The 26,170-nt window shown below is 41.7% G+C and overlaps 1 protein-coding gene across 1 annotated transcript; it reads right to left on the bottom strand.

Moving 5' to 3' along the window:
* Positions 1-10,460: 10,460 nt before the first annotated feature.
* Positions 10,461-14,488, bottom strand: LOC307188868 (spermatogenesis-associated protein 31A3-like; the record flags this gene model as incomplete). Its single annotated transcript, XM_079926543.1, is given in 12 exon segments — positions 10,461-11,014; positions 11,017-11,291; positions 11,293-11,524; positions 11,651-11,692; positions 11,695-11,832; positions 11,835-12,155; positions 12,158-12,202; positions 12,205-12,350; positions 12,352-13,534; positions 13,537-13,987; positions 13,991-14,050; positions 14,054-14,488. Coding segments are annotated over 12 exon segments (3,882 nt in total).
* Positions 14,489-26,170: the final 11,682 nt, after the last annotated feature.

Raw genomic sequence — 26,170 nt, 5'->3', positions numbered from 1 at the left:
ACTAGAACAGAAGATTTTAAAATTTGTATAGAAACACAAACCCCCAAATAGCCAAAGCATACTGTGAAAGCAAAATGGAGCTGGAGGAATCAGGCTCACTGTCTTCAGAATATATTACAAAGCTACAGTAATCAGTATGGTACTTGCACAAAAACAGAAATATAGATCAGTGGAACAGAATAGAAAGCCCAGAAACAAACCCACACAACTATGGTCAATTAATCTATGACAAAGGAGCAGGAATATACAATAGAGAAAAGACAGTCTCTTCAATAAGTGGTGCTGGGGAAACTGGACAGCTACATGTAAAAAAATGAAATTAGAACAAGTTTCTAACACCATAGACAAAAATAAACTCAAAATGCATTAAAGATTTAAATGTAAGACTGGATATTATAAAATTCTTAGAGGAAAATCCAGGCAGAACACTCTTTCACAGCAGCAATATCTTTTTAGATCCACCTCCTAGAGGAAAGAAAACAAAAACTAAAATAAACAAATGGGACCTAATAAAACTTAAAAGCTTTTGCACAGCAAAGGAAACCATAAACAAAACAAAAAGACAACCTACAGAATGGGAGAAAATATTTGCAAATGATGAGACTGACAATGGAATAATCTCCAAAGTATATAAATAGCTCATGCAGCTCAATATCAAAAAAGCAAACAACCCAATCAAAAAATGGACAGAAGATCTAAATAGACATTTCTCCAAAGAATACATACAGATGGGCAAAAAGCACATGAAAATCTGCTTAACATCACTAATTATTAGAGAAATGCAAATCAAAACAACAATGAGGTATCACCTCACACCAGTCAGAATAACCATCATCAAAAAGTCTACAAACTGTAGATTACAAAAATGTTGGAGAGGGTGTGGAGAAAAGGAGCCCTCCTACACTGTTGGTGGGAATATAAATTGGTTCAACCACTATGGAGAATATTATGGGATTCCTTCAAAAACTAAAAATAGAACTACCATATGATCCAGCAATCCCACTCCTACGCATGTATCTGGAGAAAATTATACTTCAAAAAGATACATGCACCCCAGTGTTCAGTGCAGCACTATTCACAATAACCAGGACATGAAAGCAACTTAAATGTCCATTGACAGATGAATGGATAAAGAAGATGTGGTACATATATACAATGGAATATTACTCAGCCATAAAAATGAATGAAATAATGCCATTTGCAGCAACATGAATTGACCTAGAGATTATCATACTAAGTGAAATAATTCAGAGAAAGACAAATATCATATGATATCACTTATCTGTGGAATCTAAAAAAATGATACAAATGAACTTAATTACAAAAGAGAAACAGACTCACAGACTTAAAAAACAAACATGGTTACTAAAGGGAAAAGGTATAGGGAAGGATAAATTAGGAATTTGGGTTCACATATACACACTACTATATATAAAATAGATAATCAACAAGACCCTACTGTATAGCAAAGGGAACTCGACTCAATATTCTGTAATAACCTATATGGCAAAAGAATCTGAAAAAGAATGGATATATATATATGTATAACTGAATCATTTTGCTGTACACCTGAAACTAATTCAACATTGTAAATCAACTATACTTCAATATAAAATAAAATTTAAATTAAAAAAAGATTAAAAAAAGAAGTATCTTCCAATGCAAGGATCAGATCAAAGAACATGAATGGAATATTCCTACTGGGACGATTAGTAGGATAACACATCCTTGGTAGGTGCAGAGCCTGTTCACTTATCCTCTGACTTTCCTTGTTCCCTTTCTCCACTACATCCAATTAAGCAGATAAAAACTTTGAGAAAGCTGCCTCTTCCTTCACCAATGCTAAGAAGGACAAACTCAAAGAGCCATTTGTCTGTCTTCCTCTGATGTTGCTTCTTTATGTTTGAGCTATTGGGAGGAGAGAGAGGCAATAAATTCTCTTAATAAAAGCAAAAACTAAAAATAAAAAATAAGCCTATATGGTCAGTCACAATCCTTGCTATACTTATATAAATAACAAGACCAAGTTTATTGAATCTAGACTTATTTTGCAAACAAATTTGTCTTAATTTGGCTATCTTTGATAGAAATGAGGGTGATTTTAGAGAGAAAAATTATCTTTCAATAGAAACCAAAATACGTATTGTGGATATTAGATTCTAGTGCTATTAATTTTCCTTGATGTTTTGTTAATTACCTGAAAACTGGACTGTATCCTGAATTTTTCTAGTTTCCTCCACTACCTGACTACATCTCTCCAAACTAGTGTTTCCAAATTTTCTCCCACCCCTTTGACTTGGAATCATTGAAACTAAAACTGCCTTTTTTTCTGAAGTCCTGCATACTGAAGGTAGATATCTTAATATAAACTTCAGAGAAATCACAGCAGCTCATGTTTAGACAATCTTCTTCGTTCTTGTTGCTATATGGACCACTCAGAAAGTTTACCTGAACATCTGATGACATCATCATGGACATTCAAACTACAAAAGATGCTTTAACCCTGACATTTAGAGATCTTCTCAACTGTCTACCCTCAGAACTCAAAAACTGGTATGAAATTTGCCTCAATTATTAACCATTGTTTTTTTTGTCTCCATAGCAATGCCTCTTATTAAATACCTGATTGCTTGTACAGTAAGCTTAACTTCTACTTGGAAATACTGCTTTGGAAGAGAAAATTAAGGTAAAATGATCATATGGATGCACTAATCCAATATGACTTGTATCTTTATAAGGGGGGAATATTAGAACACAGACATGCACAGACTAAGGGGCAACCATGTGAGGACACAGCGAGAAGGTAGCCATCAAAGGAGAGAGACCTCAAAGAAACTAAACTTGATAACTTGATCTTGGACTTCTAGCCTCTAGAACTTGGAGAAAATATATTTTTGTTGTTTAAGCCACCTAGTAGCCAGTGTGGTATTTTGTTATGGCAGCCCTAGCAAACAAATACAATCACTATTAGGGAAAAAAAAATCATGTGCTTTGTTATTCCAGTAGAATGATTTTAACACTGATTACTTCTTACCTTGAGATTATAAAAGACGGTGATAAACATTACTGTAGAGTATATATGAGCTGTGTCCTATGAAACAAAGCTAGTTAACAAACACCTCTCAGCTGTAGATGATGCCATGTGTTCATCTGGTCAGCAAGAGGACATGAGTGGAAAGGAGAACCTTTTCTGCTTCAGACAAGCAACTTCCTGGGTTACCCTGAGTATGACAAAGAGGACCATTGCTTGGGGACCAGGTCTCCAAGCAATCACAAGAGGCCTCAGGAACCCACAAGAAAATTGTGAAGGAAGAATATTACTAGCCAGGCCCATATGAATCTTTTCCTCCCATCACTGCCCTTTTGTGAAAAATTCTTCCAAATACACATTTTTGTCCCAAAATATCATGTTGGATGCTCGCTACTAGGAGCAAATTTTTCTAGCATCTCTGTTGGATGAATTTTCACACTTGCAAAATCACTCAGAAAAGAGTTCATCCTCCCAACACCTCCCCTGCACCAGTGTCCCCCTAAACAGCATCTGACCACAATATGAAGGAATTTACCTCCCAGGTGAACAGGTGCTTGAATGTGATTTAATTATCTCTGCATCCTCTCCCTGGTCTCCCTGTGAAATCTAGTCACCTCTCTGCATTAAGTCATTTCTGTGAGAAGCCCTGTAAGGTGCTGGCTATTCTCAATTCTGCCCTGCTGGTTTCTCTGAAGTGCCTAGAAGCTGTCCTCTCCACGCACAAACTGTTCTGACAAACTTCATTTGAATGATTTGGATTTTAATTCTCAGTTTGCTTCTGTTCCTAAGCTCTTAAGGCTTTTTTTTTTTTTTTTTTTTTTTACCAATTCAGAAAAAACATCACGAATAAAAAGACAAGGTTGGGCTTCCCTGGTGGTGCAGTGGTTGAGGGTCCGCCTGCCGATGCAGGGGACACGGGTTCGTGTCCCGGTCCTGGAAGATCCCACATGCCGCGGAGTGGCTGGGCCCGTGAGCCATGGCTGCTGAGCCTGCGCGTCCGGAGCCTGTGCTCTGCAACAGGAGAGGCCACAACAGTGAGAGGCCCACGTACAGCAAAAAAATAAAAAAAAATTTAAAGAAAGACAAGGTTACTCACAGATCTGACATGCTAAGCTTTAACTTAGTACGTTCTTAAGACTGATGTTTTCCAAGGAACAAACTTTCTTGTTTCCTGTGCAATAATAAAGGTTTGTTATAAAAGTTAAGTACAAAAAGTGAAAAAAAAAATAGTGATATCTTCACAGTTGAGTTCTTAACATATTTTCTGATATATGTAAAAAGAGAAAAATTGGCAAAATGAGTACTATTTTAAAAAATAATAATTAAGCCTAAATCCCGAGATTTACCAATTTTATCAAATAAGAAAATAACATTTTATAAAATACAATTTTATGAAATATGATTTTATAAAATTTGTATAGCTAAGTAATAAATGATTTGCCCAAAAAACAGATTTAGCAGGTGGAGTCCAAGGGGCACATTCTACAAAATAAATTTATTGACACTGTAAAGGGTTACTAGCATAACATTGTGGTGGGAATAAAAAGGGCAGTGACCTTCTTCCTGAAGTTTAGGAGTGATCCCTGAATTGAGAGATATCTGAGTTGAAGTGGTCATTGGAAACAAATGGTAGAGACTGAAATCACAGAGAGCACACTGTATCAATTCCAGCTTCTGGACTCTGAGAAGGAAGGAAGAGCTTCAGATTTCACTGCAGAGAATGAGGCTGAGAAACTTTAAAATCAGATGCTTTTTCCCAGATCCAGGGGGCCAGCTAATGCACAAAAATGCTTAAAGCCAGAGAGGTATGTCACCTTTATTTCCTAGAAAAAATGTTAGCATTTTCTAAATCCTCATCTACCGTGCCTGGCATGCATCATTTTATAGCTTTCTGGAAGTTTCATCAGCACCACTTGTATATCTGTAGTACAATGTGTCTGTGGAGAGTACAGAATGCAGGTCCAGGGTGGGGGCAACGGACTCTTCTAGCTACCACAGTGAGTTGGCACCCCTGCAAACCTGAGTAAGGAAGACAACTTGCCTTTGGGTGGGTAATGTTACAATCTGCATGTCTAGGGGCACATATATAAAGACCAACCCTGTTCTGGGAATGATTATGATTCTGACTGACTTCAAAGGGGTAATTATGAAACCCCTGGATCGTCAGGTTCTGGATGTTCCCTACTTTTTCCATGGTGTGGTCATGACAGAAAGTGTGGCTGTACATATCTGGGAACATTTCCAGAAATGTCCTCCTGTAGGAGTTAATTATAAAGTAAATGTGTATGAAACAGAAAATAATATTGAAACCTATCAAGGGGAGCAGATCTTAAGGGTTAATATTGGACTACTTTGGAAAAAATCTTTTTCCTTTGGAGTATTAAGAAGTCATCACATAATTGCCATCTCTCCACATTTTGTTCTAGAGTGCCTGGTTTATTGATATCAGTGTGAGACCTGTTTTAAATAAAAATCTATTTGTAAAAATTCAGATCTGTAATATGTTCTAAATATCATTATAGAGTGTCTTTTAACTATAGATTAAAAATCACTTCATTTTCAGCAAAATATTTTGATGTAAACATCAAATGTTTTGAAAACAAAGGGGATCTGTTTTTGTTGTTTTCTCTTTTATCTAATTTTTGTATCCATTTTGTCTGGGCATATTAAATGGTAAAAATATTTATAAGATTTGCACTAGGTGAATCTTCTTAAAAAGAAAATACTGAAGGCCACAGAGTCTGGGAATATTAATATCTTTTTAATAGATTGATCCCCCTTGATTTCTTATTCTGGAGTAAAGGTACAAGTTTTTCCATGAAAATTAGACACACAAATCATCTGACACAGTGTATGACAGATGGAAAATGATTGATGGGAATTTTGCTTTAATGCACATTGTTCATTGTAATTTTGTCCAACTTAATGAACTGTGAATTAATAACGAGGAGCAACACATTAAACATATTATAGTAATAAAGTGCTTTTATGGACATTTTTCATGTTTCCAGACTTTCTTGGCCACCCTGAACAACTTTAACTCAAAGGATTAAAAAATAATCACTTATTTAACTGTGTTAAAATAGTCAACTTTGAAAAGGATATTTTCCTGTATGAACTTTTTCCTAATTGATTCCATTTTGTTCTGATCAGTAAACTTACCTGCGTAAGCTGCACTATTAAAAAAAAGTGATCTGATAGAGTATTAGATGACATACATGACCATATTCCATTGTTTTCTGATTCAATGACATAAGGGAGTAAAGTGAAAAATTAATAATTATACATTTTTTAATTAGGAGAATAGAAAAACTAAATTTCTTGTAGAAATAAGCCCAAAGAGTCCTCATGTCAGCCCTGCTCCTCTTAAAAGACTGTGATGCTGTAATACCAATGGATAATCTGGGAGACTTAACCAGCTGTCATTAAAATAGGTTTTACCAAGGCAAGGACAATAGGTTGCTAATTAGCAGTGAGAAATCAGTAGTCTTTTAGAAGTGTATCCTTTGGAAAGTGTGGGACATATAATAAATGAAAGCCTTTCATTATTCATTGTTATAAGCCAAATGTAGATTAAGTGTACACTACCTTCAATTCAGATATTAAGATATGCTTCCCTCAGTAATTTTATGAGGTAACATGTATAATGTCAAACATAGGCTAAGTCATATATTTTATAATCTTTCAAAAATTTTTAAAGCAATGTGTTAACACTGTAATGAATATAAAATGGATCCTAACTGCATATCTTAGAAAATGTGAATTTCATAGAATTATTTAAGAATGAATCCTTAATAGCCCATCTTTTTAAGTATGTTAGCTGAATGTTATGATTGTGTAATATCATTTTAGGGCATTACTATATTTTAAGAAATAAAATAATATTCAGAAGCATAATTTTGCCAGAATGTAAAATTTAAAACCGGAAATTTGACTTGTGAAAAATCCTCACATGATTATTGGCCAGTTAAAAAATAAAGCAAACCCCACAAACCTGATGCAAGCTATTATGTGCAAAATAATGTGCTAGTTACGCAGTCCTCTGGGAAGTGAATGTGAGTCCCGATGCTTCTTTCTTGGTTTATTTCAGGTTGCAGGTTTTTGTTGCAGGTTTTTCTTATGTTTCCAAAGGAAACAAGTAAGCTGTCTCAAGTTTAAGCTTTGTCCCCAATAAAGTAAAAAATGTGCCAGATACCATTTGACTGGATGATAACTAAAACTGGACAAATATTTTCTCTCACTGGAGACTGACAGTGTTTTAGTTGTGTTTAAAATTTGTGATTCTCCTAAAAAAAGGGTACAAATGAAAACTTATGGTTACCAGGGGATAAGGGGGGGAGGGATAAATTGGGAGATTGGGATTGACATATACACACTACTATATATAAAATAGATAATTAATAATAACCTACTGTATAGCACAGGGAACTCTACTCAATACTCTGTAATGGCCTATATGGGAAAAGAATCTTTAAAAAAAGTGGATATATGTATATGTATAACTGGCTCACTTTGCTGTACACCTGAAACTAACACAAATTTGTAAATCAACTATACTCCAATAAAAATTTTTAAAAATAAAAAAATAGAGTACTACATGCATTTCTAAGAAATAAACATTATTTTCTTCATTCTTCTAAAACAAATATAAATAAAAAAATATAATTTGTGATTTTCAAGCTAATGAACACCTAAGAATGAAATTTGCAAATCTACATGTAGAATGTATAATTCTTTTGTTCAGAGGCAATGACCTTACAAAAGAACAAAACTTCTCAAACATTTCCCCATTTAGAGTAATGCTGACAATGAGTGTCTGGTGGATATCAGAGGGGCACAACTGATAATATATTTATCATGCTGCCAGTTTGCTAAGTGGTTTCATATTCACTAAGAAAGACTTGTCAATGGATACTGAAGAATAGATGTGAGGTCTCTGTGAGGTCTTTGTGCCAAGTCTCTGTGTGGTCTTTGTACCAAGTCTCTGTGTGTTGTCTCTGGGTGAGATCTCTGTGTGAAGCCTCTGTATGAGGTCCCTTTGGAAGGTATCTCTGGGAAATCTGTTAAATCTGTGCTAGGTTTCTGTCTGAGGGTCTGTGAGGCAACAAGAGGTCCCTCCCTGTGTGAGGTCTCAGTATGTGATCTCTGAGAAAGGTGTTTGTGTGAGAAGTCTCTCTTTAGAGGTGTGTCTGTGAAGTCTTTGTGTATCGTCTCTGGGTCTCTCCATTTCTTTTTTCTTTTGGTCTCTCTATTTCTTGTCTTACTGTACCTTATGGAAGACGGAGCAGCAAGAGAAGTACAAAGGGACTTGCTTCTTTCTGTTTTCTTATTGTTCCATCAGCATCACCTGTCTGTGGCACTTCTCCCAGCAGGAGTCAGGGGGGTCCAAGTCCAACTTCCCCATATTCCCAGAACTCACTTCTGGGTGTCCCTGAGAGGACCCAGCAGCAGCCAGGCTCAGGTCACAGCCCTGTCAACTCTTTCCTCTGGGTACCGGCCCCTCCCACAAGTCCTGGCTCCACTCTCACTGCTCTGCCCATTCTGGAGGCTGCCTTGGGAATTGGGGCCCAGAGGTAGGGCCTGGCTCCAGGGAGAAACCAGGGGTGTCAGCAGTCCTGTGCTCACTCTGCCCCCTCCACCCCAGGTCCCAGCATTTCCACATGTTGAGGGGCCTGACTAGTATGGGGGATGGGGTCCATTTCTGTTGTCATCTGGATCAGGGGCATCAGCTGGAACAGAAATCTCCACAATGGGAAAGACACCACCTGGAGCTGTGTCCACCATGCGCCCTGCACATGGCAGAAAGTGCCAAATCACTCTAGAGAAATTCTTCCTCATCTCCCTGCTTTTCCATATGGATGGGGGTCAGGAGACAAGAAAAGCTGTGCTAGAAACAGATCAGTGGAACACTCCTGGATTGCACCCTGCCCCATCCATTTTGCACAGGTCACCTCCACACCACCACAAATCCTGTCTGATTGTTTCTTCACCTGCCAGGCTCTGGGGTGATCAAGGACTGGGAGACAGGCAAGGCTTACTACACAATCACAAGCCAGTCCCCACCTCTCCCCTGGAGCAGTCCTCGGGCCATGTGTTTATGTGAAGGTCACCAGACTAGGAGTCACATCCCACGTTCCCTAGTCCTGGCTTTTACACCTATTGCTAAGTTATCCTTTCTAAAAGTCAAGAGGTGATGATGTGTAAGCTTATTAAATATAGTATTAAGAGATTAACCTTCCCTGATTTGCTTTACTTCTATAAGTTTGACCTTCTGTTTTGACCTAAAGATGGTTTTTCTAGGTCTGTGATCTTAGAGTTGGAATAGGGTAGAGACCCTGGGGTGGCGCTATGATGAGCTACTGGACCCTTAACTTTTCCTCCCCTTTAGGCCTTTAGATGGTGGCTGTATGTCAGGGGGCTGCTCTTTCACTGCACATTTATGGGAATATGGTACCACTTTGCTCCTTCCTTGGATCCAATGTTTTTTCTACACCTACATCCCACCCTAAATTCACAGTGTTTGACCATCAGATAGTTACTACACACAGTCACACTCCTATTCCATTCATCCAAAACTCCTTCTCTGGGGTTAACATAGAGTGGAAGGTAGGTGACCCATGAACATAGCCATTCATTTATATGGGACTGGGCTCAACACAGCCCTCAGCAGCCTCCCTGATACTCCCCCCACCTACACACACAGAGCTCGAAATGCCATCCTTGCTGCTGCTCTAAAGTGTAGGAAAAACAGAGGTGGGGGAGGGTGATGCTGTACATTTTTTTATGGCTAAGCTAAAAGGGGTTCATAGGGCATATCTCAATCCCAGCCTTAATCAGAGAGAGAAGGAGCTCTTAAGAGCAGATGTTGTATATTGCCTACCAAGAGATCCAGGGGCAAGATTTCTCCTGCTTCTGAACTCAGAGCCCATACTCTATTCTCCCCAAACTTCCATCCACTTGGCTCTGACACTTCCTGGAGCCTGAATTGGAATGTCCGGCCCTATCGTGTAAACCTATCCACTACAGTTGTATAAAGTTCAAAGTAGCAGAGAAGAAGGAGAAAGACTGGTTGAACCAGATCCTTGGGTGTGGGCTTCATAGGTTTTTCCCATCTCATTGTTAGAGTAGCTTTGGTTTGTGTAATGACAGTATTATAAGGTGAAATGAAGGGACACGAGACAAGGAGCAAGCTTGTGATGCTACTGTCAACCTCCCTCCATGCCCCTCCCTTCTAGAAGACAAAGTGCACAGCACAGACAGCAGCCATTACACTATGCTCTTATGAGAAAGAAAGAAAAATATATATATATATGTATCGGGGAACATTAAATATGTTGGATGTGCTAATGAGAAAATCATTTTCCCTACATGGACTGAATTTTTACTTGGAGACATGTTTTCCTACTAAAGGGAAGACTAAAGAAGGATTTTACTGTTGACCAGGCAAGACACCTCCCCAAAGATGACAATGCCTTGGACAGTGTTGATGGCGGGCTGGGGTACCTGGAATCCTTGGCCCATACTGACAGGTACTAACTGGAAACAGACTCTTCTTGGAGGGCGAGGATGGGAGGCACATTAGGCCCAGCTGCTCATCGTCGAATCTTACACTTTTCAAACTATGTTGGTGTCTGACTTCCCTTTCCCTGATAGAACAACTCTGGTCCTTGGAGGTGGCTTGATGACTGCAGGCTATATAACCCATCATTCTCCCTTGCTCTGGGTAGGAGGTAAGCCTATGGTAGCAGAAACACCCACATACTGGGGCTTGGAATTCCTGTTTGTGTTCATTTAACTTTGTGGCACGAAGTCCATGGTGAATTGCTATTTTTTCTTCTAGGATCTGTCCAACAGCTGTCATGAGTGCCTGACCCTCAGCAGTCTCACTCTTCAAGATTGATCTGCTTTTGACTGATCTGTGACTCTGGGCAGTGGCTGATATGGGCTTGAATTTTTGCAGAGCATCTCGACCATTGAGTTTTTATTGGGGAAAATCCACTTTAAAAATAGCCTCATCCTTTTTCTGAAGAGGCTTTCTGGAGGGCTATGTTTCTTCTCTGGCATGAACTGGAGACATTTGCTCCCAACAGAGTCTGTTATTCCCCTGACCTGGGCAGGGTGGCTCATACTTCCAGCTTGAGAGGTCCCTAATTCTTTAAACCCTTCTTCATGCTCTCCTGGTTTATACTTCCTACAGTCCTCTCTTTTGTAAGTAGGGGCAATCATCTTGCTCTGGCTCTTCCATGAGTCCTGAAGTTTTGGGCTCCTGATGCCCTAGGTTGCTCTTTTGGGCTTCCATAAGACCACTTGGCTCCTGGGAAGCTAACCTGTCTCTGGTGGGGACTCTCTGGGGATGGCACTGAGGCACCTGAGAAGCCAAGTTGTCTGCAGCAAGGAACATGTGTTTGGGAAAGTCCTGAAGCTGGTTGTCTGATTGTACCTTTACTTTGGACTTAAACTCACTAGCAACCTCCATGTTAAGGCATGGCTCACCTGGATGTTGGAAAACAGACATTCTATGTAGTAGGAAATTTTAACTGGTCCCTGGTACCTCTAAACTCCTCATATGTACATATGTGGTTTGGAATTTTGTCAACACTTTGGTTTCCAAGATAACACTAGACTGTGGTTGAAGAGCAGGGGACTCCTTGGCCTCCACAACTCCCTGGCCTCTTCACCTCTCAAAGATTGGGATCCTAAGTTCACCTCCATCACTGTTACCCTATGGCAGGGGTCTCGTGAGGCCTGGCCACCATTCTCCTCTCTTGGCTCATTCCTGACCATTTCTGAACTTGGACCTGGCTGTCCCTCTTGACCCATTTCACAGTCTCACTCTTCCAGGTTCTGCCCACAAGGCTGAGTGTGAGGGATGGAGAAGGTGGCCTGCCCTCCTGTCCAGTCAGAGAAGCCTTTGAGGGCCCATGGTAGTCACCAGATGGAATCCCTCTCAGGGCACTCTGGATTTCCTTACACACAAGTGAGGGGACAAGGAGAGGCCTCATCAGGGTAGGAACTGACTCTCCTGTTATCACCTCCTCTCCTGAATTAGCCTGAGGAGGTTTTCCCAGGAACTCAGCAAACTTGACTGTTGAGTGGGACCCAGATACACAGGTGGCTGAAGGGAAAAGACAAACTGCAGAATGGTGGAGGGTTGAAACTTTTTCAACTTAGATTTAGGGGCTTGAGGACCTTGAGGGGTAGGGTCCACCTGTGCTTTACCAAAAACCTTATAATATGTGCTTCCAGCACCTCTCGAGTGTCTGGATCAAGGAAGGAAACCCTACAGGAGGTGTTCATACAGGGTTCCCAACCCTTCAAGATTTCTGGTTTCCATGTGAATATTGGACTTGGGAGAAGCATGCTCGAGGACAAGGCAGGATTGATGCACATTCACAGGAATCAAACCCTCATTGATCTGCCCCAACTTTTTGCCCAAATGGCCTTTCAAAATGTTTTCTAGATTCTTGTCTAAGCTCCTTAGTAAATCAATTCCTGAGTCACTCCTCAAGAGCCTCAAGTCACTTTTTGACTCCTCAGAGTTCACCTCCTTAAACTTCACTAGGGAGCTTTCTGAGCTTCTGGAGAGATCTTTTGGGATCTTCCCCAGAATATGTCCCAGGCCCTTGCCCAGTTCCTGACTTAGCCGGAACCCCACCTTCTGTGCATCTTTGTTGCTTTCACCTGTAAACAAAGAGGGCTGTGAGGGTCCATGCTTGTCCTTTGCCTGGCATGTCCCTGGTAATTCTCCCTGAAGCTGCCTTATCTCTAAAGGCTCTTGGATCCTTTGTGGCAGCTCCCACCGGTGTTGGATGAGCCACTTTTGGAAGTGTTCTTTCAGTTGCTTCTGGAGCTCAGGACTGATTGGAAAATTCTCAGGAAGGATGGAGGCAACCCAGCTGTCCTCAGGAATGTTGGAAGTGAAGACACTAAAGAGTTCCTGAGATCTTTTGACTACAGAAGATAAAGCCCACCCATTTTCTAGTTGCTTCTGCAACAAGGACCATTCTGAATGTTGAATCCCAGTTGGGGTAAGAAAGTGTACCTTATTCTGGGCTGTAGGGCAAGGTGCTCCACAGGCCCTAATCTGGGGTAGAGAAGAAGGTGGTAGGATTGGGAGAGAGGATTTGAGATGTGCCTGGGTTTGGACCTGAGCCAGAAGTGGAGGCTGGAATTGAGGTATTGTTGGAATAAAGGGTCGAGATTGGAACTCTAGATGGGACAGGGGCTGGAACTGGAAAAGCAGTGGAGATATTTTAGCTTGCATTTGAACTGGGCAGGCATTTGAAATTCCATTGAATAAGAAAGAAGGAGACTGTGGTGCTGAAAAGCTCTCGGAGATCCAGGCAGTAGCCACCAAGGATTCACTGTGCAGAGAAGGGAGACCCCAGAAAAACTGGTTATATTTCTGCTGTAGATGGTCCCCCAAGACCTTGGGATATGAGAACTGCTGAAGACAAGGCAGCTGCTCTGGTTTGTCTTTTATGCTCCAGAAAATTTGGGGGTTGTAGTGTTCTGCTCAGTACCTAGTGATTTCAGCATATTCCCCAAAGAATTCAGGTGGCAGTTTGGGCTCATTTGTTTTAGATGTGATCCATTGTTTTCTTTTTCCTTCCGAATCTTGATCTCAACTCTGTTTGTGACTTGTATCTCCAGGAGGTTCTGGTCATCAGAGTTGAGCAAAGGAGGGGTACTCAGCTCTATCTGTCTGTCTGTGGGGCCTATGCAGAATGAGGCCTCTGGTGGGTTGTGGGAAAGGTGCTTTTTTTGGGACTTGCTCTGTGATGAGGTTGATAGGCACCAGGATTTGGTAGCTGCCTGCCACCAGGACAGGGCTGAAATTGGACAGCTTGAGTGGCCAAGGCCTGAGATGGCTAGGATGATGGAAGATGACCAAGGAGTATGTGGAGACATCCTCTGTGGGACAGTGCCCAGTGGTAGTACCATTGAAGAGTCACACTAAGTAAGAGTCAGAATTGAGTCTGGTGGTGGTAGGGCAGAGGAGGCTGTCAGAGGGCAGGCCTATGAATCAGGCAGACATGATGTGGGAGAGGAAAGAGCAAGTGGCAGGGGTGAAAGGCTATCCAGTGGAAGAAAAAGCTCTGGTGACTGAGAGGCACTCAGGGATGTATGTGAATGAACAGAAACTGAGGAGGTCGTTGGGCCTGGAGAAATGGAAGAGGCCAGATGTAGATGGCACTTGGTAAGAGGAACCAATAGGGATGTGGCAGGAGCAGTATCTTCCACAGGCTCCCTGCATGGCTGGTGGGCTCCAGCAGGCACTGCTTTGCACATCTCACCAGGAGGGTCTTGACATGAGAGCTGATGAAAGTTGCCCTTGCCAGGAAGCCTTCCCAGGCAGCTGTAGGAGAGCAGATGGGGCCAGGAGGGCTGGACAGGACAGGCAGGGGTGGGCACCTGCAGCTCAAGAACCCTCCTCTGCCCCCACACTGACTTCATAATGCTCCTGCTCTCCCTCACCCTAGGGCTTTAGCCATGCCCTCCCATGGCTCCCCCTCCCATGACTGGGGTCACATTATAGCCTCTGGGAGGAAGGATGACCCAGCAGAGAAGGGGAAAGATTCTTTACCTTTGCAGAAGTGAAACCAGGTTGTGAGTCCCCTCCAGTTCTTCCAGGCAATCTCTGCAAGCTGGAAATCAGGATACTGGGTCATGGCGGTGAAGGCAGAGGCTTAAGAGTCTTTCAGGAGGCTGAGTGCAATGGCCCTTTAAGGGAAATCTTTGGAGGATTAGACTCTGGAGCCCAAGTATCAGTGTCCAAGGCCACATGTCCCTGACCGTGATGGTAAGGATCACTTGAAAAGGGTTTGTCCTTTGCAAAGTGCTTCCATGTTAATTAACCCCTGTAGCCCTTACAACTGCCCTGTAGGGGAGAAAGGTCAGTGGTCATCACACAGAGGAATCTGAGCAAAGTTAAACAACTTGTCCACAGTTGGACTTGGAGGTCCCACTTCCCAACCCAGACACCAATGGCCCACCACAGTCCACACGCCCCATTTCTAGGTCCTTATGGCTTCATTCTAAGCACAAATTTCTGGGAAGTATCTGGGCTCTGATCTCCTTCCAAGGAGCCTCCCCAAGGCTCTGTTTCCTGAAGAATAAGCTCTGCCACTGGCATCCTCAGAGACCGTGAAGCTGGGCCCTCAGGATTAGGAGAGATGGAAGCTAACTCTCGGGGGCATGCAGGGCTGAATGGCAAAGGCTTAGCTTTCAAAGATCTACTTTTCTTCCTACTCCTGCTCCTCCACTTCAGCTCTACTTGATGCTGAGAGATAAGAAAAAATGAGGGGCTAACACCCAACTCTCACTCTCCTCTATCTAGGCAAGCTGTGTTCATGAACAACATGACTTTCTACATTTAACTAAAACTCTGTGGGGTTTTTTCACCTTTTACTTATTTTTAAAGTGGATAACAATATTTTCAGTTTTTCTTCTTTGAAGAGTGCAAAGGATTTTTTAAGTTTTAATCACCATAGATTTCTTCTGTCACTGTTCCTCTGATCAAGAAACACACACATTCTCAGACTTAAATGCTCACGTGAGCTTTGTCAGATAGGATTCTGCTTCCCAAGGCCAGACCTCCACTCCAGCCTCTTCTCTCAGGCTCTCAGGGGCTCAGCATTGCCTTTAGATCAGCCCCAAAACAGAGGAAGGTCTCACTTGAGACACCCGCTGTGGGAAGGTGGCTGGTGAACCAGGGCTCAGGGATCAGCCTTCCTGCAGAGACTGAACTCTTAGTAATCCAGTCCTTGACCATTAGTCACTGCATTTGGGACTTGCCCTGGAACCCTCTACCATACCTGAACTCCTGGTCTAAGATCTTGGGCTAGAAATCCTCATGCCCACTCTAACCCCTCTCTGGCCTGCCTTTTCCCTAGAAGGATGATGTTCTATACTTTTCTGAGAGTTCCCATCTCAGGAGTATCTCTAGGTGGTTTAGAAAAGTGGAAATAAGAATAAGAAAAAAAGAGATAATCTCTGCTGGGATTAAGCCAAAGGTTTCTTACCTTCCTGATGTTTCCATGTTTCCTAGGTGGTGCTAAGAATGGATTACTCTGGAAGCAGGGGAGTAACATTAGGTAAAGTCCCAGTCCACACAGGAACAGCAAGGATGATATCAATCACCCAGGCAGTCCGGCTGGATCTCAGCCAGATAGCAACAATGTTTTTCAAAAAAAAAGAGATTCTCCATCTTCTGAATTGCATTGCTGCCCTCAGGCAACAGAGCACTGGGAGTTCACTTAATGGCAGAAACCCAGGCCTGCATCACAGAGCTGTGGCCTTGTCACAAAGGGCTCTTGAGTGTGGAGGAGGGAGCAATAAGAGAAATAGGCTGAATCACTGCCCCTCCTTCCCATCCAACCCCACAGACACCTGCACCCTCCTGGGGTTTCCAGATCCCTCCTTCCAACTACTCTCATTCTGTCAGAGAGACCTTAGCCAATTTTCTATTCATTCCATCTGGAACCTGGTGGCTTCATCCATTAGAGATCTTTACTTGAGGCCCACCAATTTTATAACTCTTGAAAATCTTAAGTTGACCCTGGAAGATTGGCTATTTCACAGAAATTTTTACACTCAGGATTTCCTTTGTCCTCAGCTCCAACTTTCCCACATCATTTTTATGTCTTGTATAAACCCAGGGATAGAACTTGAATTTCTTTTACACTTATTTAGTTTTGTGAATTTTGAATAGTGTATGTTTTGCCTCATTTTCTATCAGAGGGAACTACACACAAAAATTAAAATAATTTATTTTTCAAAATTCATAAGTATGAAAGAATTATAAATAGTTATGTAATAGGGAAGAACAAATCTGACTCCACATTAGATCTTTTTTACTTTAATCTTTATGCTTTGTTGCCCGAGCTAACTCTGTCCATCCCTGTGACCCAGTCTGGCTCTGCACTTTTTGTAAAACAATGTTGCCTATAGCCTGAAATATACAGGATAGCCTATTTCTAAGGCTCTGACTTTTAAGAGCCCATTCATGGAGATTAAAATTTGCAGAACAGAGAATAATAATTGTTTTGTTGGAGGTTTACAGGAACATGTGACCTGACCAGGATCTGACCCATCTAGCCAGCTGCTAGAACAAAGGATCCAACACCAAGATATTTGCAACAATTAGCCATGCCCCTCCCTCACCTTGCTTTTAAAAAGGCTTTGCTGAAAGCCTTCAGGGAGTTTGGGTTTTTTCCTGGGCATGAGCCACACGTCTTCTTGCATGGCACTGTGTAAACCTTTCTCTGCTCCAAACTCTGATGTTTCAGTATTTAGCCTCACTGTGCATCAGGCACACAGACTTGCATCTGGTAACAGTTAAACCTTCAAATGATATTTTTGTAAGTTTGTAGCGTTTATAATTCTGGAGTTAGTAAATCTTTAAACTGCACAAAAACTTTGGGGACACACGCACATACACACGTACTCATTTTCCTTAACCAATCTAGTACTTTCAAATCCAATAATCCATAATTTTCTACTTAAAAAAATCTTTCATATGTTGTCTCAACCCAATTTCTTAGTTTGCAACGATAAGACAGTCCCCACTCTCCAGGTAAATTTTGAAATATGTGGTCTTAATCCATTAGGGCTGCTATAACAATATACCATAGACTGGGTAGATTAAAAACAACAGACATTTATTATCACAGTTCTGGAGGCTGGGAAGCCCAAGATCAAGTCAGCAGCATGGTCACCTCGTAGTGAGAGCTCTCTTCCTGGTTCACAGCTGGAGCCTTCTCTCTGTATCCTCATATGATGGAAGGAGGCTAGAGATATCGCTGGAGTCTCTTTTATAAGGCACTAAGCCCATTCATGAAAGCTCATAAGCACTTTTCCATGACCCTGCCTCCTATCTTTAAGAGTTAGGATTTCAACATGTAAATTTTGAGAGAACCTGAACATTCAGACATGTACACTCATACTATACCCAGAAGCTAGGAATGGGTTAGGGTGAGCCAAGGTCCTGACCCTAAAGGGCTGTAGGGTGAAGAGTAGGACTAGGGGGTCAAACCCTTGGGGCTAAGCCAGGTCTTGAGCAGCCTCTTCATATAACCCTAGTGTGTTATGTATGTATTCTCTTTTCTGAGTGTGCCTTGCCTTCCCTGCCCCATTCTCCCAGGCCCCTGAAGCTTCAAGTCCAGCCTGAACCATATAGAAAGGGAGCTTTGAGTCTTACACAAAATTCCCTTATGACACCACCCTCTATCCTTTAGCAGTAACACAAGATTCACTGAAGGATTTGCATGGTAAATTTGTCTTAATGCCCCATGAGGGCTTTAAAATAATGTGTATTCTCTGCTTGTTGGTCATAATTTTATACAGTTTTAGTGGGAACGTGGGCATGTGAGTTTATTTGGCTATATTGCCATGAATGTGCACTTTCACAAACATATCTTCTACATCTACTATTTTTCTTACAATCTTTTCCTCCCATATGATATTCTCACCTTAATTCAACCTTTTATCAAAATTTAGATTTAGGTCTGTCACCGGGCGGACATGCTTTGTAATAAAATAGCTTCAACTGAGGAGGTCAGTGGAAGGCCTGGACCAGCTATCTTGGTTCCATGATAGTAAGCAAAGGATCACAAACTACCATGTTAAACTTAAGCACAAAGCAAAGTTTATTTAAGCATAGGTACACTCTCAGAGAGGGAGAGAGAGAAGGAGAGAGAAAGAGCAGGCTATTTCTGAGAACAGGCTATTTCAGTGAAGTGAAGCAAGTCCAAAGCAAAGTATATCGAAGCAAAGAAAGGTACACTCTCGGGGGTGGGGGTGGGGGTGGGGGTGCTGTTTCTGCGAATTGAAAGCAGCATTCCTATAAAGGCTTAAGAGCGCTTTTAAGGAGCATTTTGCAGGGAGGTGGGGGTGAGTGACAAGGGATCATTATTTGATTGATAGTCCTGAGCTATGTAACAAGTTTTCTGCTGAGCATGCTCTCATCCTTGAATCCCCAAGAAATTCCTACTGGGTGGGGGGAGGGGCAAAACCACATGTAATTTATTGTAATTATGGTATAATGAGTTTGGATTTACTATAGGTTATACGCCTCTCTGGTCTGGGCATGCACAGCCTGGAGAAGTCCCCTCGTGTTACTGTGCCTCTCTTTATCAGGATAAGCTGCCCACCACACGACCATAGTTTTGCCCGTTCTGGGTGGAGTCAAGGGAGAGTCCCCAGATGGCTGGGTGTGACTCAATTTCTTCCTCTTGTCTTTCTCACCACTGTCACCTCCTTGCTGCTAATGTCTGACTAACTACTTAACAGGTCTTCTTTGTATTCATATTTGCTGTCTAAATTTTCTCTATTACTTTATTTTCAATATGTTTTGTTTGATGGGGTTTTTTTTTGAAATTTAAAAATCTTATGATAACATTTACCTTGATTTATTTGTTGTTCTACTGTTATTGATTTCTGCCATCTTATTTTATGCTTTATTTTCTACATTTTCTTTATTGTTTCTTTTTTTCCCTTCTATGGCATCTTCCATTTTACAGGTCAAGGGTACTTATGTTTGTTTGACATTTGGGAATTTTTAATATTGTAATGGTTTTATATCATGAATTATGTTAATTTTCTCCTCAATTTCTTACCTGTGGATGAAAAATGTTCCCTGCCATATCAGTAGACAAAGGATGTTGCAGCCATCAAGTCAGACATCAAAGCAGGAACCCTCAACTGTGCACCTTGAGGGGATTCGGGATGGAGAAAAACAGGGTACTGATTCTAGAGTTAAGGGGCACATCAAAGGAATGATTTCAAGAAGCCCAGATTCTTTCATCTTCTCATACATAGAAACGTGCTAAAGTCCTTAACTTGAGATGTCTAGTTTCCTTTAATTAATAGTAATCTTTTGATGTTCTGACTACCTGGTTTTTGTTGACTCCTCCCTTAGGTCTTCTGAGCAGTTCCTCAGAGTGATCTGACAGGCTGTGTTCTGGGCTTAAGTCCTCAGAAAATCTGCCAAATAAAACATAATTCTCCTTTTGGGTTGTGCATATTTTTCAGTCAGCAGTCTTGGCAACCAATGAAGGGGCCCAGAGCAGACTTTTCTTCTTTGCCTGAACTCTATGAGGATCCAGAGTCTTGGCACCAGCAGAGGCTTCTTGGGCCTGTCCACTTTCAGAGAGTCAGGACGAATTTGGGCGAGTCTCTCTTGGTTCTTGGATCTCCTGTTTTGGTTGATGATCCCAAGTTTTATTCAGTGGTGTTAAACTCTTCTCGAGTAGTAGGTTATCCTTGAAACTTGGTTTCAAGAAGGAGTACCTGGGTCATCCTCAGTGAAAGACACGGGGAAGATTTTTACTCAGTTTAAACACTGAGAGCTTATCCTCTGTAGAAAAACACTGGGAAGACTTTTGCTCAAGTGGATTAGCCTCACTTAAAAGACACTGCGAAGATCTTGCTCAGTTTAGACACTGGTTTATCTTCAGTTGAAAGACTGGGAAGACTTTGCTCAGGTGAAAGACACTGAGTAAAATTTGGACTGGGTAATTAGGTGGAAGACTAACTTGTCTTACTTGAATTGGCTACTTTAATAGAGTTTGTCAAAATAAAAGTGATCTTCACAAATTGAACTCAGAATGGGGAACTTAGCTTTCAATACAAAAGAAAAAGGAACAACAGATTTCCAGCCTCCAACTTATACCCTGGCCAGGTTTATGTACATACAAAATTTACATTTACAAGTGCTTACTTACTTGGGACTTAAAGAAAATCTTGCCCTAAAATGACTAAGATAAGCCTCTTTTATTGCATATGCAGTTAAGTTAGAAAAAGCTGGCTTGATAAAAACATCTTTTCAGAATTCTGACTTCAAAAAAACAAAAGGCTTTCTAGGGGAAACTTACATTTCTCTTCCTGTGTCTTTGAAATATAAGTGTTCTATCTGATATACTTCAGTGTGTGTGTGTGTGTGTGTGTGTGTGTGTGTGTGTGTGTGTGTATGTTTTGAGAACTTGGTCGCTACCATCCAGAAGTACTTATATGGTGTACATTTGGTAGCCAGTCAAATACACTGGGATTCTGAGTAGTCTTTTGTCTGACTGTACCAATTCTCAGGGGCTTTTTGCCATCTTAACCTTCATTGTGTCAGCCTGTACTACAAAGATCATTACTTTCTTAAACTACTTTTGGGAGTAAATTTTCTGGATCTTATTTAGACAGCATCCTTTACACTCTTTTGTGGGGAAGCCTCTTGTGTCTTATTGGTTTGAGTCACTATTAAGGTATACCTCATTTATGGCCAGATAATGGATCCTTCAAATTGGAGAAACTTCTAAATTGGTAAATTTTTAGAGAGCTCTCATTATAAACAGCTGTTTTATTGGCTCATATGGGGGGAAAAATGTTGAAAATTAGACATATAATGGTTAACCTAAAAACTCCTTTAGTTTCAAACAAACCCCAAAAATTGGTTTGGGAAACCTTATTTGTGGTCTCTGCTTCCCCTCAATGGGTCTTACAGATGCTAATAAAAACATTAGAATAATTATTGTTAATTAGGTTAAGTAACAGGGAAAAAAACTGAAGGAACAGTCTAGAAACTTTTTCCCAACAAGGTGGAAATTTTAAAGGAACTTCTCCTAAATGAATAAGAAATCTTTAGATGGTTATTTTAAAGTGTGATAAATAAAACAGACATTAATGAGATAAATCAAAGATTGGATACAACTAACTACCTAAGATTGGATGGGCCAAAGAGATCTCCTACTTGTGCTCAACATTAAAGGGTCAGACCCAAACAAGTCTGCCCTATTTACTCCAGTTTAAAATATGTATACTTTATTATATATAAATTTTATACACGTAAAATTACACTGAGATACCTGACCAACAATTACTTGGGGCAAAAGTTAGACCAATTAATCAAGTTAAAAGATTGACAAAAGTGCCTGAGTCCCTTGGCTAAACCACTCTCTGGGGACCCCAGAGTCTTTCCTACAAAACAGATAAAATGGTTGGGGGACACAAGAAAGGAAAGATTTTAGAACTCCTGTAAGACCAAGACTTGATTGGAGCCTAATGAAAACTAAAGTCAAAGGTACAAAATTGATTGAATTGAGATGAAAGTTTATAAAAATTGGTATGTTTAAATGGGCATTGTATAAGATAATTACCTCTCCTTTGCCTAATTATATTGTGTGGGATAGAGATGTTTCACTGGGGACTTCTTCCCCTGCTTGATATTATAAGATGACATATGAAGGAAATATTAATTAAACATGCTAAAGGAAACCAGTGGGATCACCTGAGCCTATACAATATAAAGTAAAAACTGAGAGCTAATATTTAAGGGATAATAAAAATAAATAATGGAGACTTTACTCTGGGTCTAACCTGTGCACTCAGAAAGAGGGTCTTTGTTGAATGCCTTATGCAAGTTTTGAAGGTATGATAAATTAAACCATAAAGTTCTAGACTATAGAATTCTGAAATTTCAGTCTAGTTGGAAATCTTCTCACTGATACAGAAAAGCAAATTAAAGAAAATGTAGTTGGGCAAATCAATCTTTTAATATTATTTAGGTGACAGGCCAGTTCTTTGGGGAATTAAAAGCAACTGTCTTTGTCTCGCAAATCGGTACAAATCAGAAACGTAAATACAGACCACAATGACCTGAGACCGAGCCTAATTAGCTAAATTAGGTAGAACCTGAAACCAAGGTTAAAAAAGGAGGAAAATGTGGCCTTTTAAAACTCAAACTGCTGATTAGTCAGTCAAGAAAACGGAGGGGTAGGAAGATGTGGGGTTCATATCTCCCCACAAATGCATCAAGAATACATCTACAAATGGAACAATTCTCACAGAGCACCTGATAAACACTAGCAGAGGACCTCAGGCACCTGAAAGGACAAGAAAGATCCCCACATAACCAGGTAGGATGAAAGAAAGAAGAAGGGAAAAGGAAGAGCAGATGAAGTGGGACGTGACCTGTGACCCTGGGCGGGGGTGGGGGGAGAGCTGAAGATGAGAAGAGGTTCCCGCATCTGGGGAAGCAGCGGGGAGAGAAGCTGGGGCAGAAGGAGAAATTTGGTGGCTCAGAGAATAGTGCAGCAACCAGTCTGTGGCAGGCAGGAGAGAGTGAGGCCTACACAAATGGTCTGGCCACAGCTCTGCATGTCCCAGCCCCTGGTGACCACTGGTGCACATGGGGGCTGAATGTTGGAATGTGGGGTTTGAAAAACAGACCCAGGAAGGGGAATGATGTTGGCTGTGAGGAGACAGCTCAAGGGGATAGGATTGAGGAGCTCCACAACAAGGAATATACCTGGAGGAAGCCCAGACCACCATAGAAGAAAAGTGCCATGATTGAGTGATGCACAAAGGGCGGGGCCACCATTGCAGCCTCTCTCCTCATGCACTGGCCCCTGCCTCCACAGGCACTAGGAAGGGCTCCTGCCAGAGTGGCTCACATGCCCCCAGCCATCATCACCTCAGCACTCTCCCGTGTGGGTGGCCCATTTGCCCAGCTTGCCACCTTGACTACCTCCTGCCTGACAGGCTCGCACATCCCATAGCCACGCAGCACCCTCTCATCTGGGCAGCCTGCCTGCCCTGATTGCCGCCTCTACATCCTCCTGCCTGACAAGCTCATGTGCTCCAGTAGCCTTGGGAGCAGACGTCAGTGGGTGGCCCACATGCAGAGATGGGGCTGAAACCACAGCTGAGTTCCAGGGAACATGCAACTAAGGAAGAAGAGCTGAAATCTCGCTTCATGGCTGTGCAAATCATGGCATTACATTCCCTCTTATGGCTTCCTAAATTCAGCACCTGGGAACATCCCAGCGGACAAGTGCTCCTGAAGTTGAGACAGGTCTGGCTTTAGCAGCTGTGGGTTTTGTGGGCACGTACATGCTGGGGTTTGGCCAGGCCAGAGTCTGAGCTGCCTCCATATCTCACATAGTGGGTCCAGGTACACAATTACTGCAGTACTGGGACCTGACCTCGGTGGATCTGGGCCAGTGGCCTGGTGAAAATGATGCCTGAGTCACCAGGGCCAGTTGCTGGCATAACCATGGTTAAGGTGGGACTGAGAGCAGTACCAACAGCAGTGTACTTTGTAAGCCCACACAATGGGTGAAAGGAGACAAAACAGAGCATACCCACAGGTGAACACCTCTATAGGAGGAATACTCAGTGGCTTCTTTCCAAGTGGGAGTGCTCCAATCCTCCCTACCTCACACCACAGATCAGAAGCACAGCTAAGAAACAGATCTGAGGGCCTTTACTCCAATGACTAGGGATCAGAACTCAACCCTGACAAGGCAGTGACAACCACAGAGGAAAGGGAATGCCCCACTCAATATCCAGTGCAGGCTCTGGTCACCACAACACCAGTCAAACCCTCTATCAAGGTGATAACAGCCAGCATACACTAAGGAAAGAGGTAGCAGATATCTATACTAAAAATAGCCTTTGCACACACACAAAAAAAAAAAAAAGAAAAGAAAAGAAAAAAAAAATAAAACCATGCAGGCTACACAGGAATATTCCCACATAAAAATAGCCCTGCAAGACAGTCTATGGGTCAGGCATGGGGAAGAAGAACCCACAGAGCATTTAGCCTTGAAGGCCAGTGGGGCTTGAGTGCAGGATCTCCACAGGGCTGGAGGAAATAAAAACTCTTCAAGGGTGCACATGCACTGGGACCCAGCACAAAACAGTACCTCCATCGGAACCTGGTCAAGACCTACGTAGGAGTCTTGGAGGGTCTTCTGGGGAGGAAGGGGTTGGATGTAGCTCACTGTGGGGGCAAGGGGAGTGGCAGTGGAGGCCCCAGGGAATATTAATTGGTGTGAGCTCTCCTGGAGGATCCCATTTCAACACCAAGGCCTGACCCTATCCAACATCCTGTCTGCTCCAGTGTTGGAATGCCTCAGGCCTAACAACAAGCAAGACAGGAACACAGACCCACCTATCAGCAGACAGCCTGCCTAATGTCATACTAAGCTCACAGACACCCCAAAACATACACTTTGACACAGCCCTGCCCACCAGAGAGACAAGACACAGCTCCATCCACCAGAGGGCAGGCATCTGTCTCTCCCAACAGGAAGCCTACATCAGGCCCTGGACCAATCTCACCCACTAGAGGGCAGACACCAGAAGCAGCCTGTGGAAAATAGACCACACACACAGTAAGGTAGACAAAATGAGATGACAGAGAAATATGTTGCAGACAAAGGATCAAGATAAAAAAGCCTACAAGAACAACTAAATGAAGAAGAGAGAGACAATCTATCTGAAAAGGAATTCAGAGTAATGATAGCAAAAATGATGCAAAATCTCAGAAAAAGAATGGAGGCTCAGATCAAGAAGATACAAGAAATGTTTAACAAAGACCTAGAAAAACTAAAGAACAAACAAACAGAGATGAATAATACAATAGCTGAAATGAAAAACACACTAGAAGGAGTCAATAGCCAAATAACTGAGGCAGAAGAAAGGATAAGTGAGCTGGAAGATAGAATGATGGAAATCAGTGCCATGGAACAGAATAAAGAAAAAAGAATGAAAAGAAATGAGGACAGTCTCAGATACTTCTGGGACAATGTTAAACACACCAACATTCAAATTATACAGGTCCCAGAAGAAGAGAAAGAGAAAAATATTTGAAGAGATTATAGTTGAAAATTTCCCTAACATGAGAAAGGAAATTTCACCCAAGTCCAGAAAGTGCAGAAAGAATCCCATACAGGATAAAGCCAAGGAGGAACATGTGGAGACACATATTAATCAAACTGACAAAATTTAAATACAAAGAAAAAATATTAAAAGCAACAAGGGAAAAGCAAAAAATAATATACAAGGGAATCCCCATAAATTTATCAGCTGATTGTTCAGAATAAAGTCTGCAGGCCAGAAGGGAGTGGCATGATATATTTAAAGTGATGAAAGGCAAAAACCTACAACCAAGAATACTCTACCCAGCAAGACTGTCACTCAGATTTGATAGAGAAATCAAAAGCTTTGCAGAAAAATAGAAGCTAATAGAATTCAGCACCACCAGACCAGTTTTTGCAACAAATGCTAAAGGAACTTCCCTAGGCAGGGGGAAAAAAAAAAAAAAGAGGCCACAAGGGGAAGCAAGAAAATCACAAATGGGAAAGC

Source organism: Stenella coeruleoalba, assembly GCF_951394435.1.
Source record: "Stenella coeruleoalba genome assembly, chromosome: 7".
NCBI lineage: Eukaryota > Metazoa > Chordata > Mammalia > Artiodactyla > Delphinidae > Stenella > Stenella coeruleoalba.
This window is presented reverse-complemented; position numbering and strand designations above follow the sequence as displayed.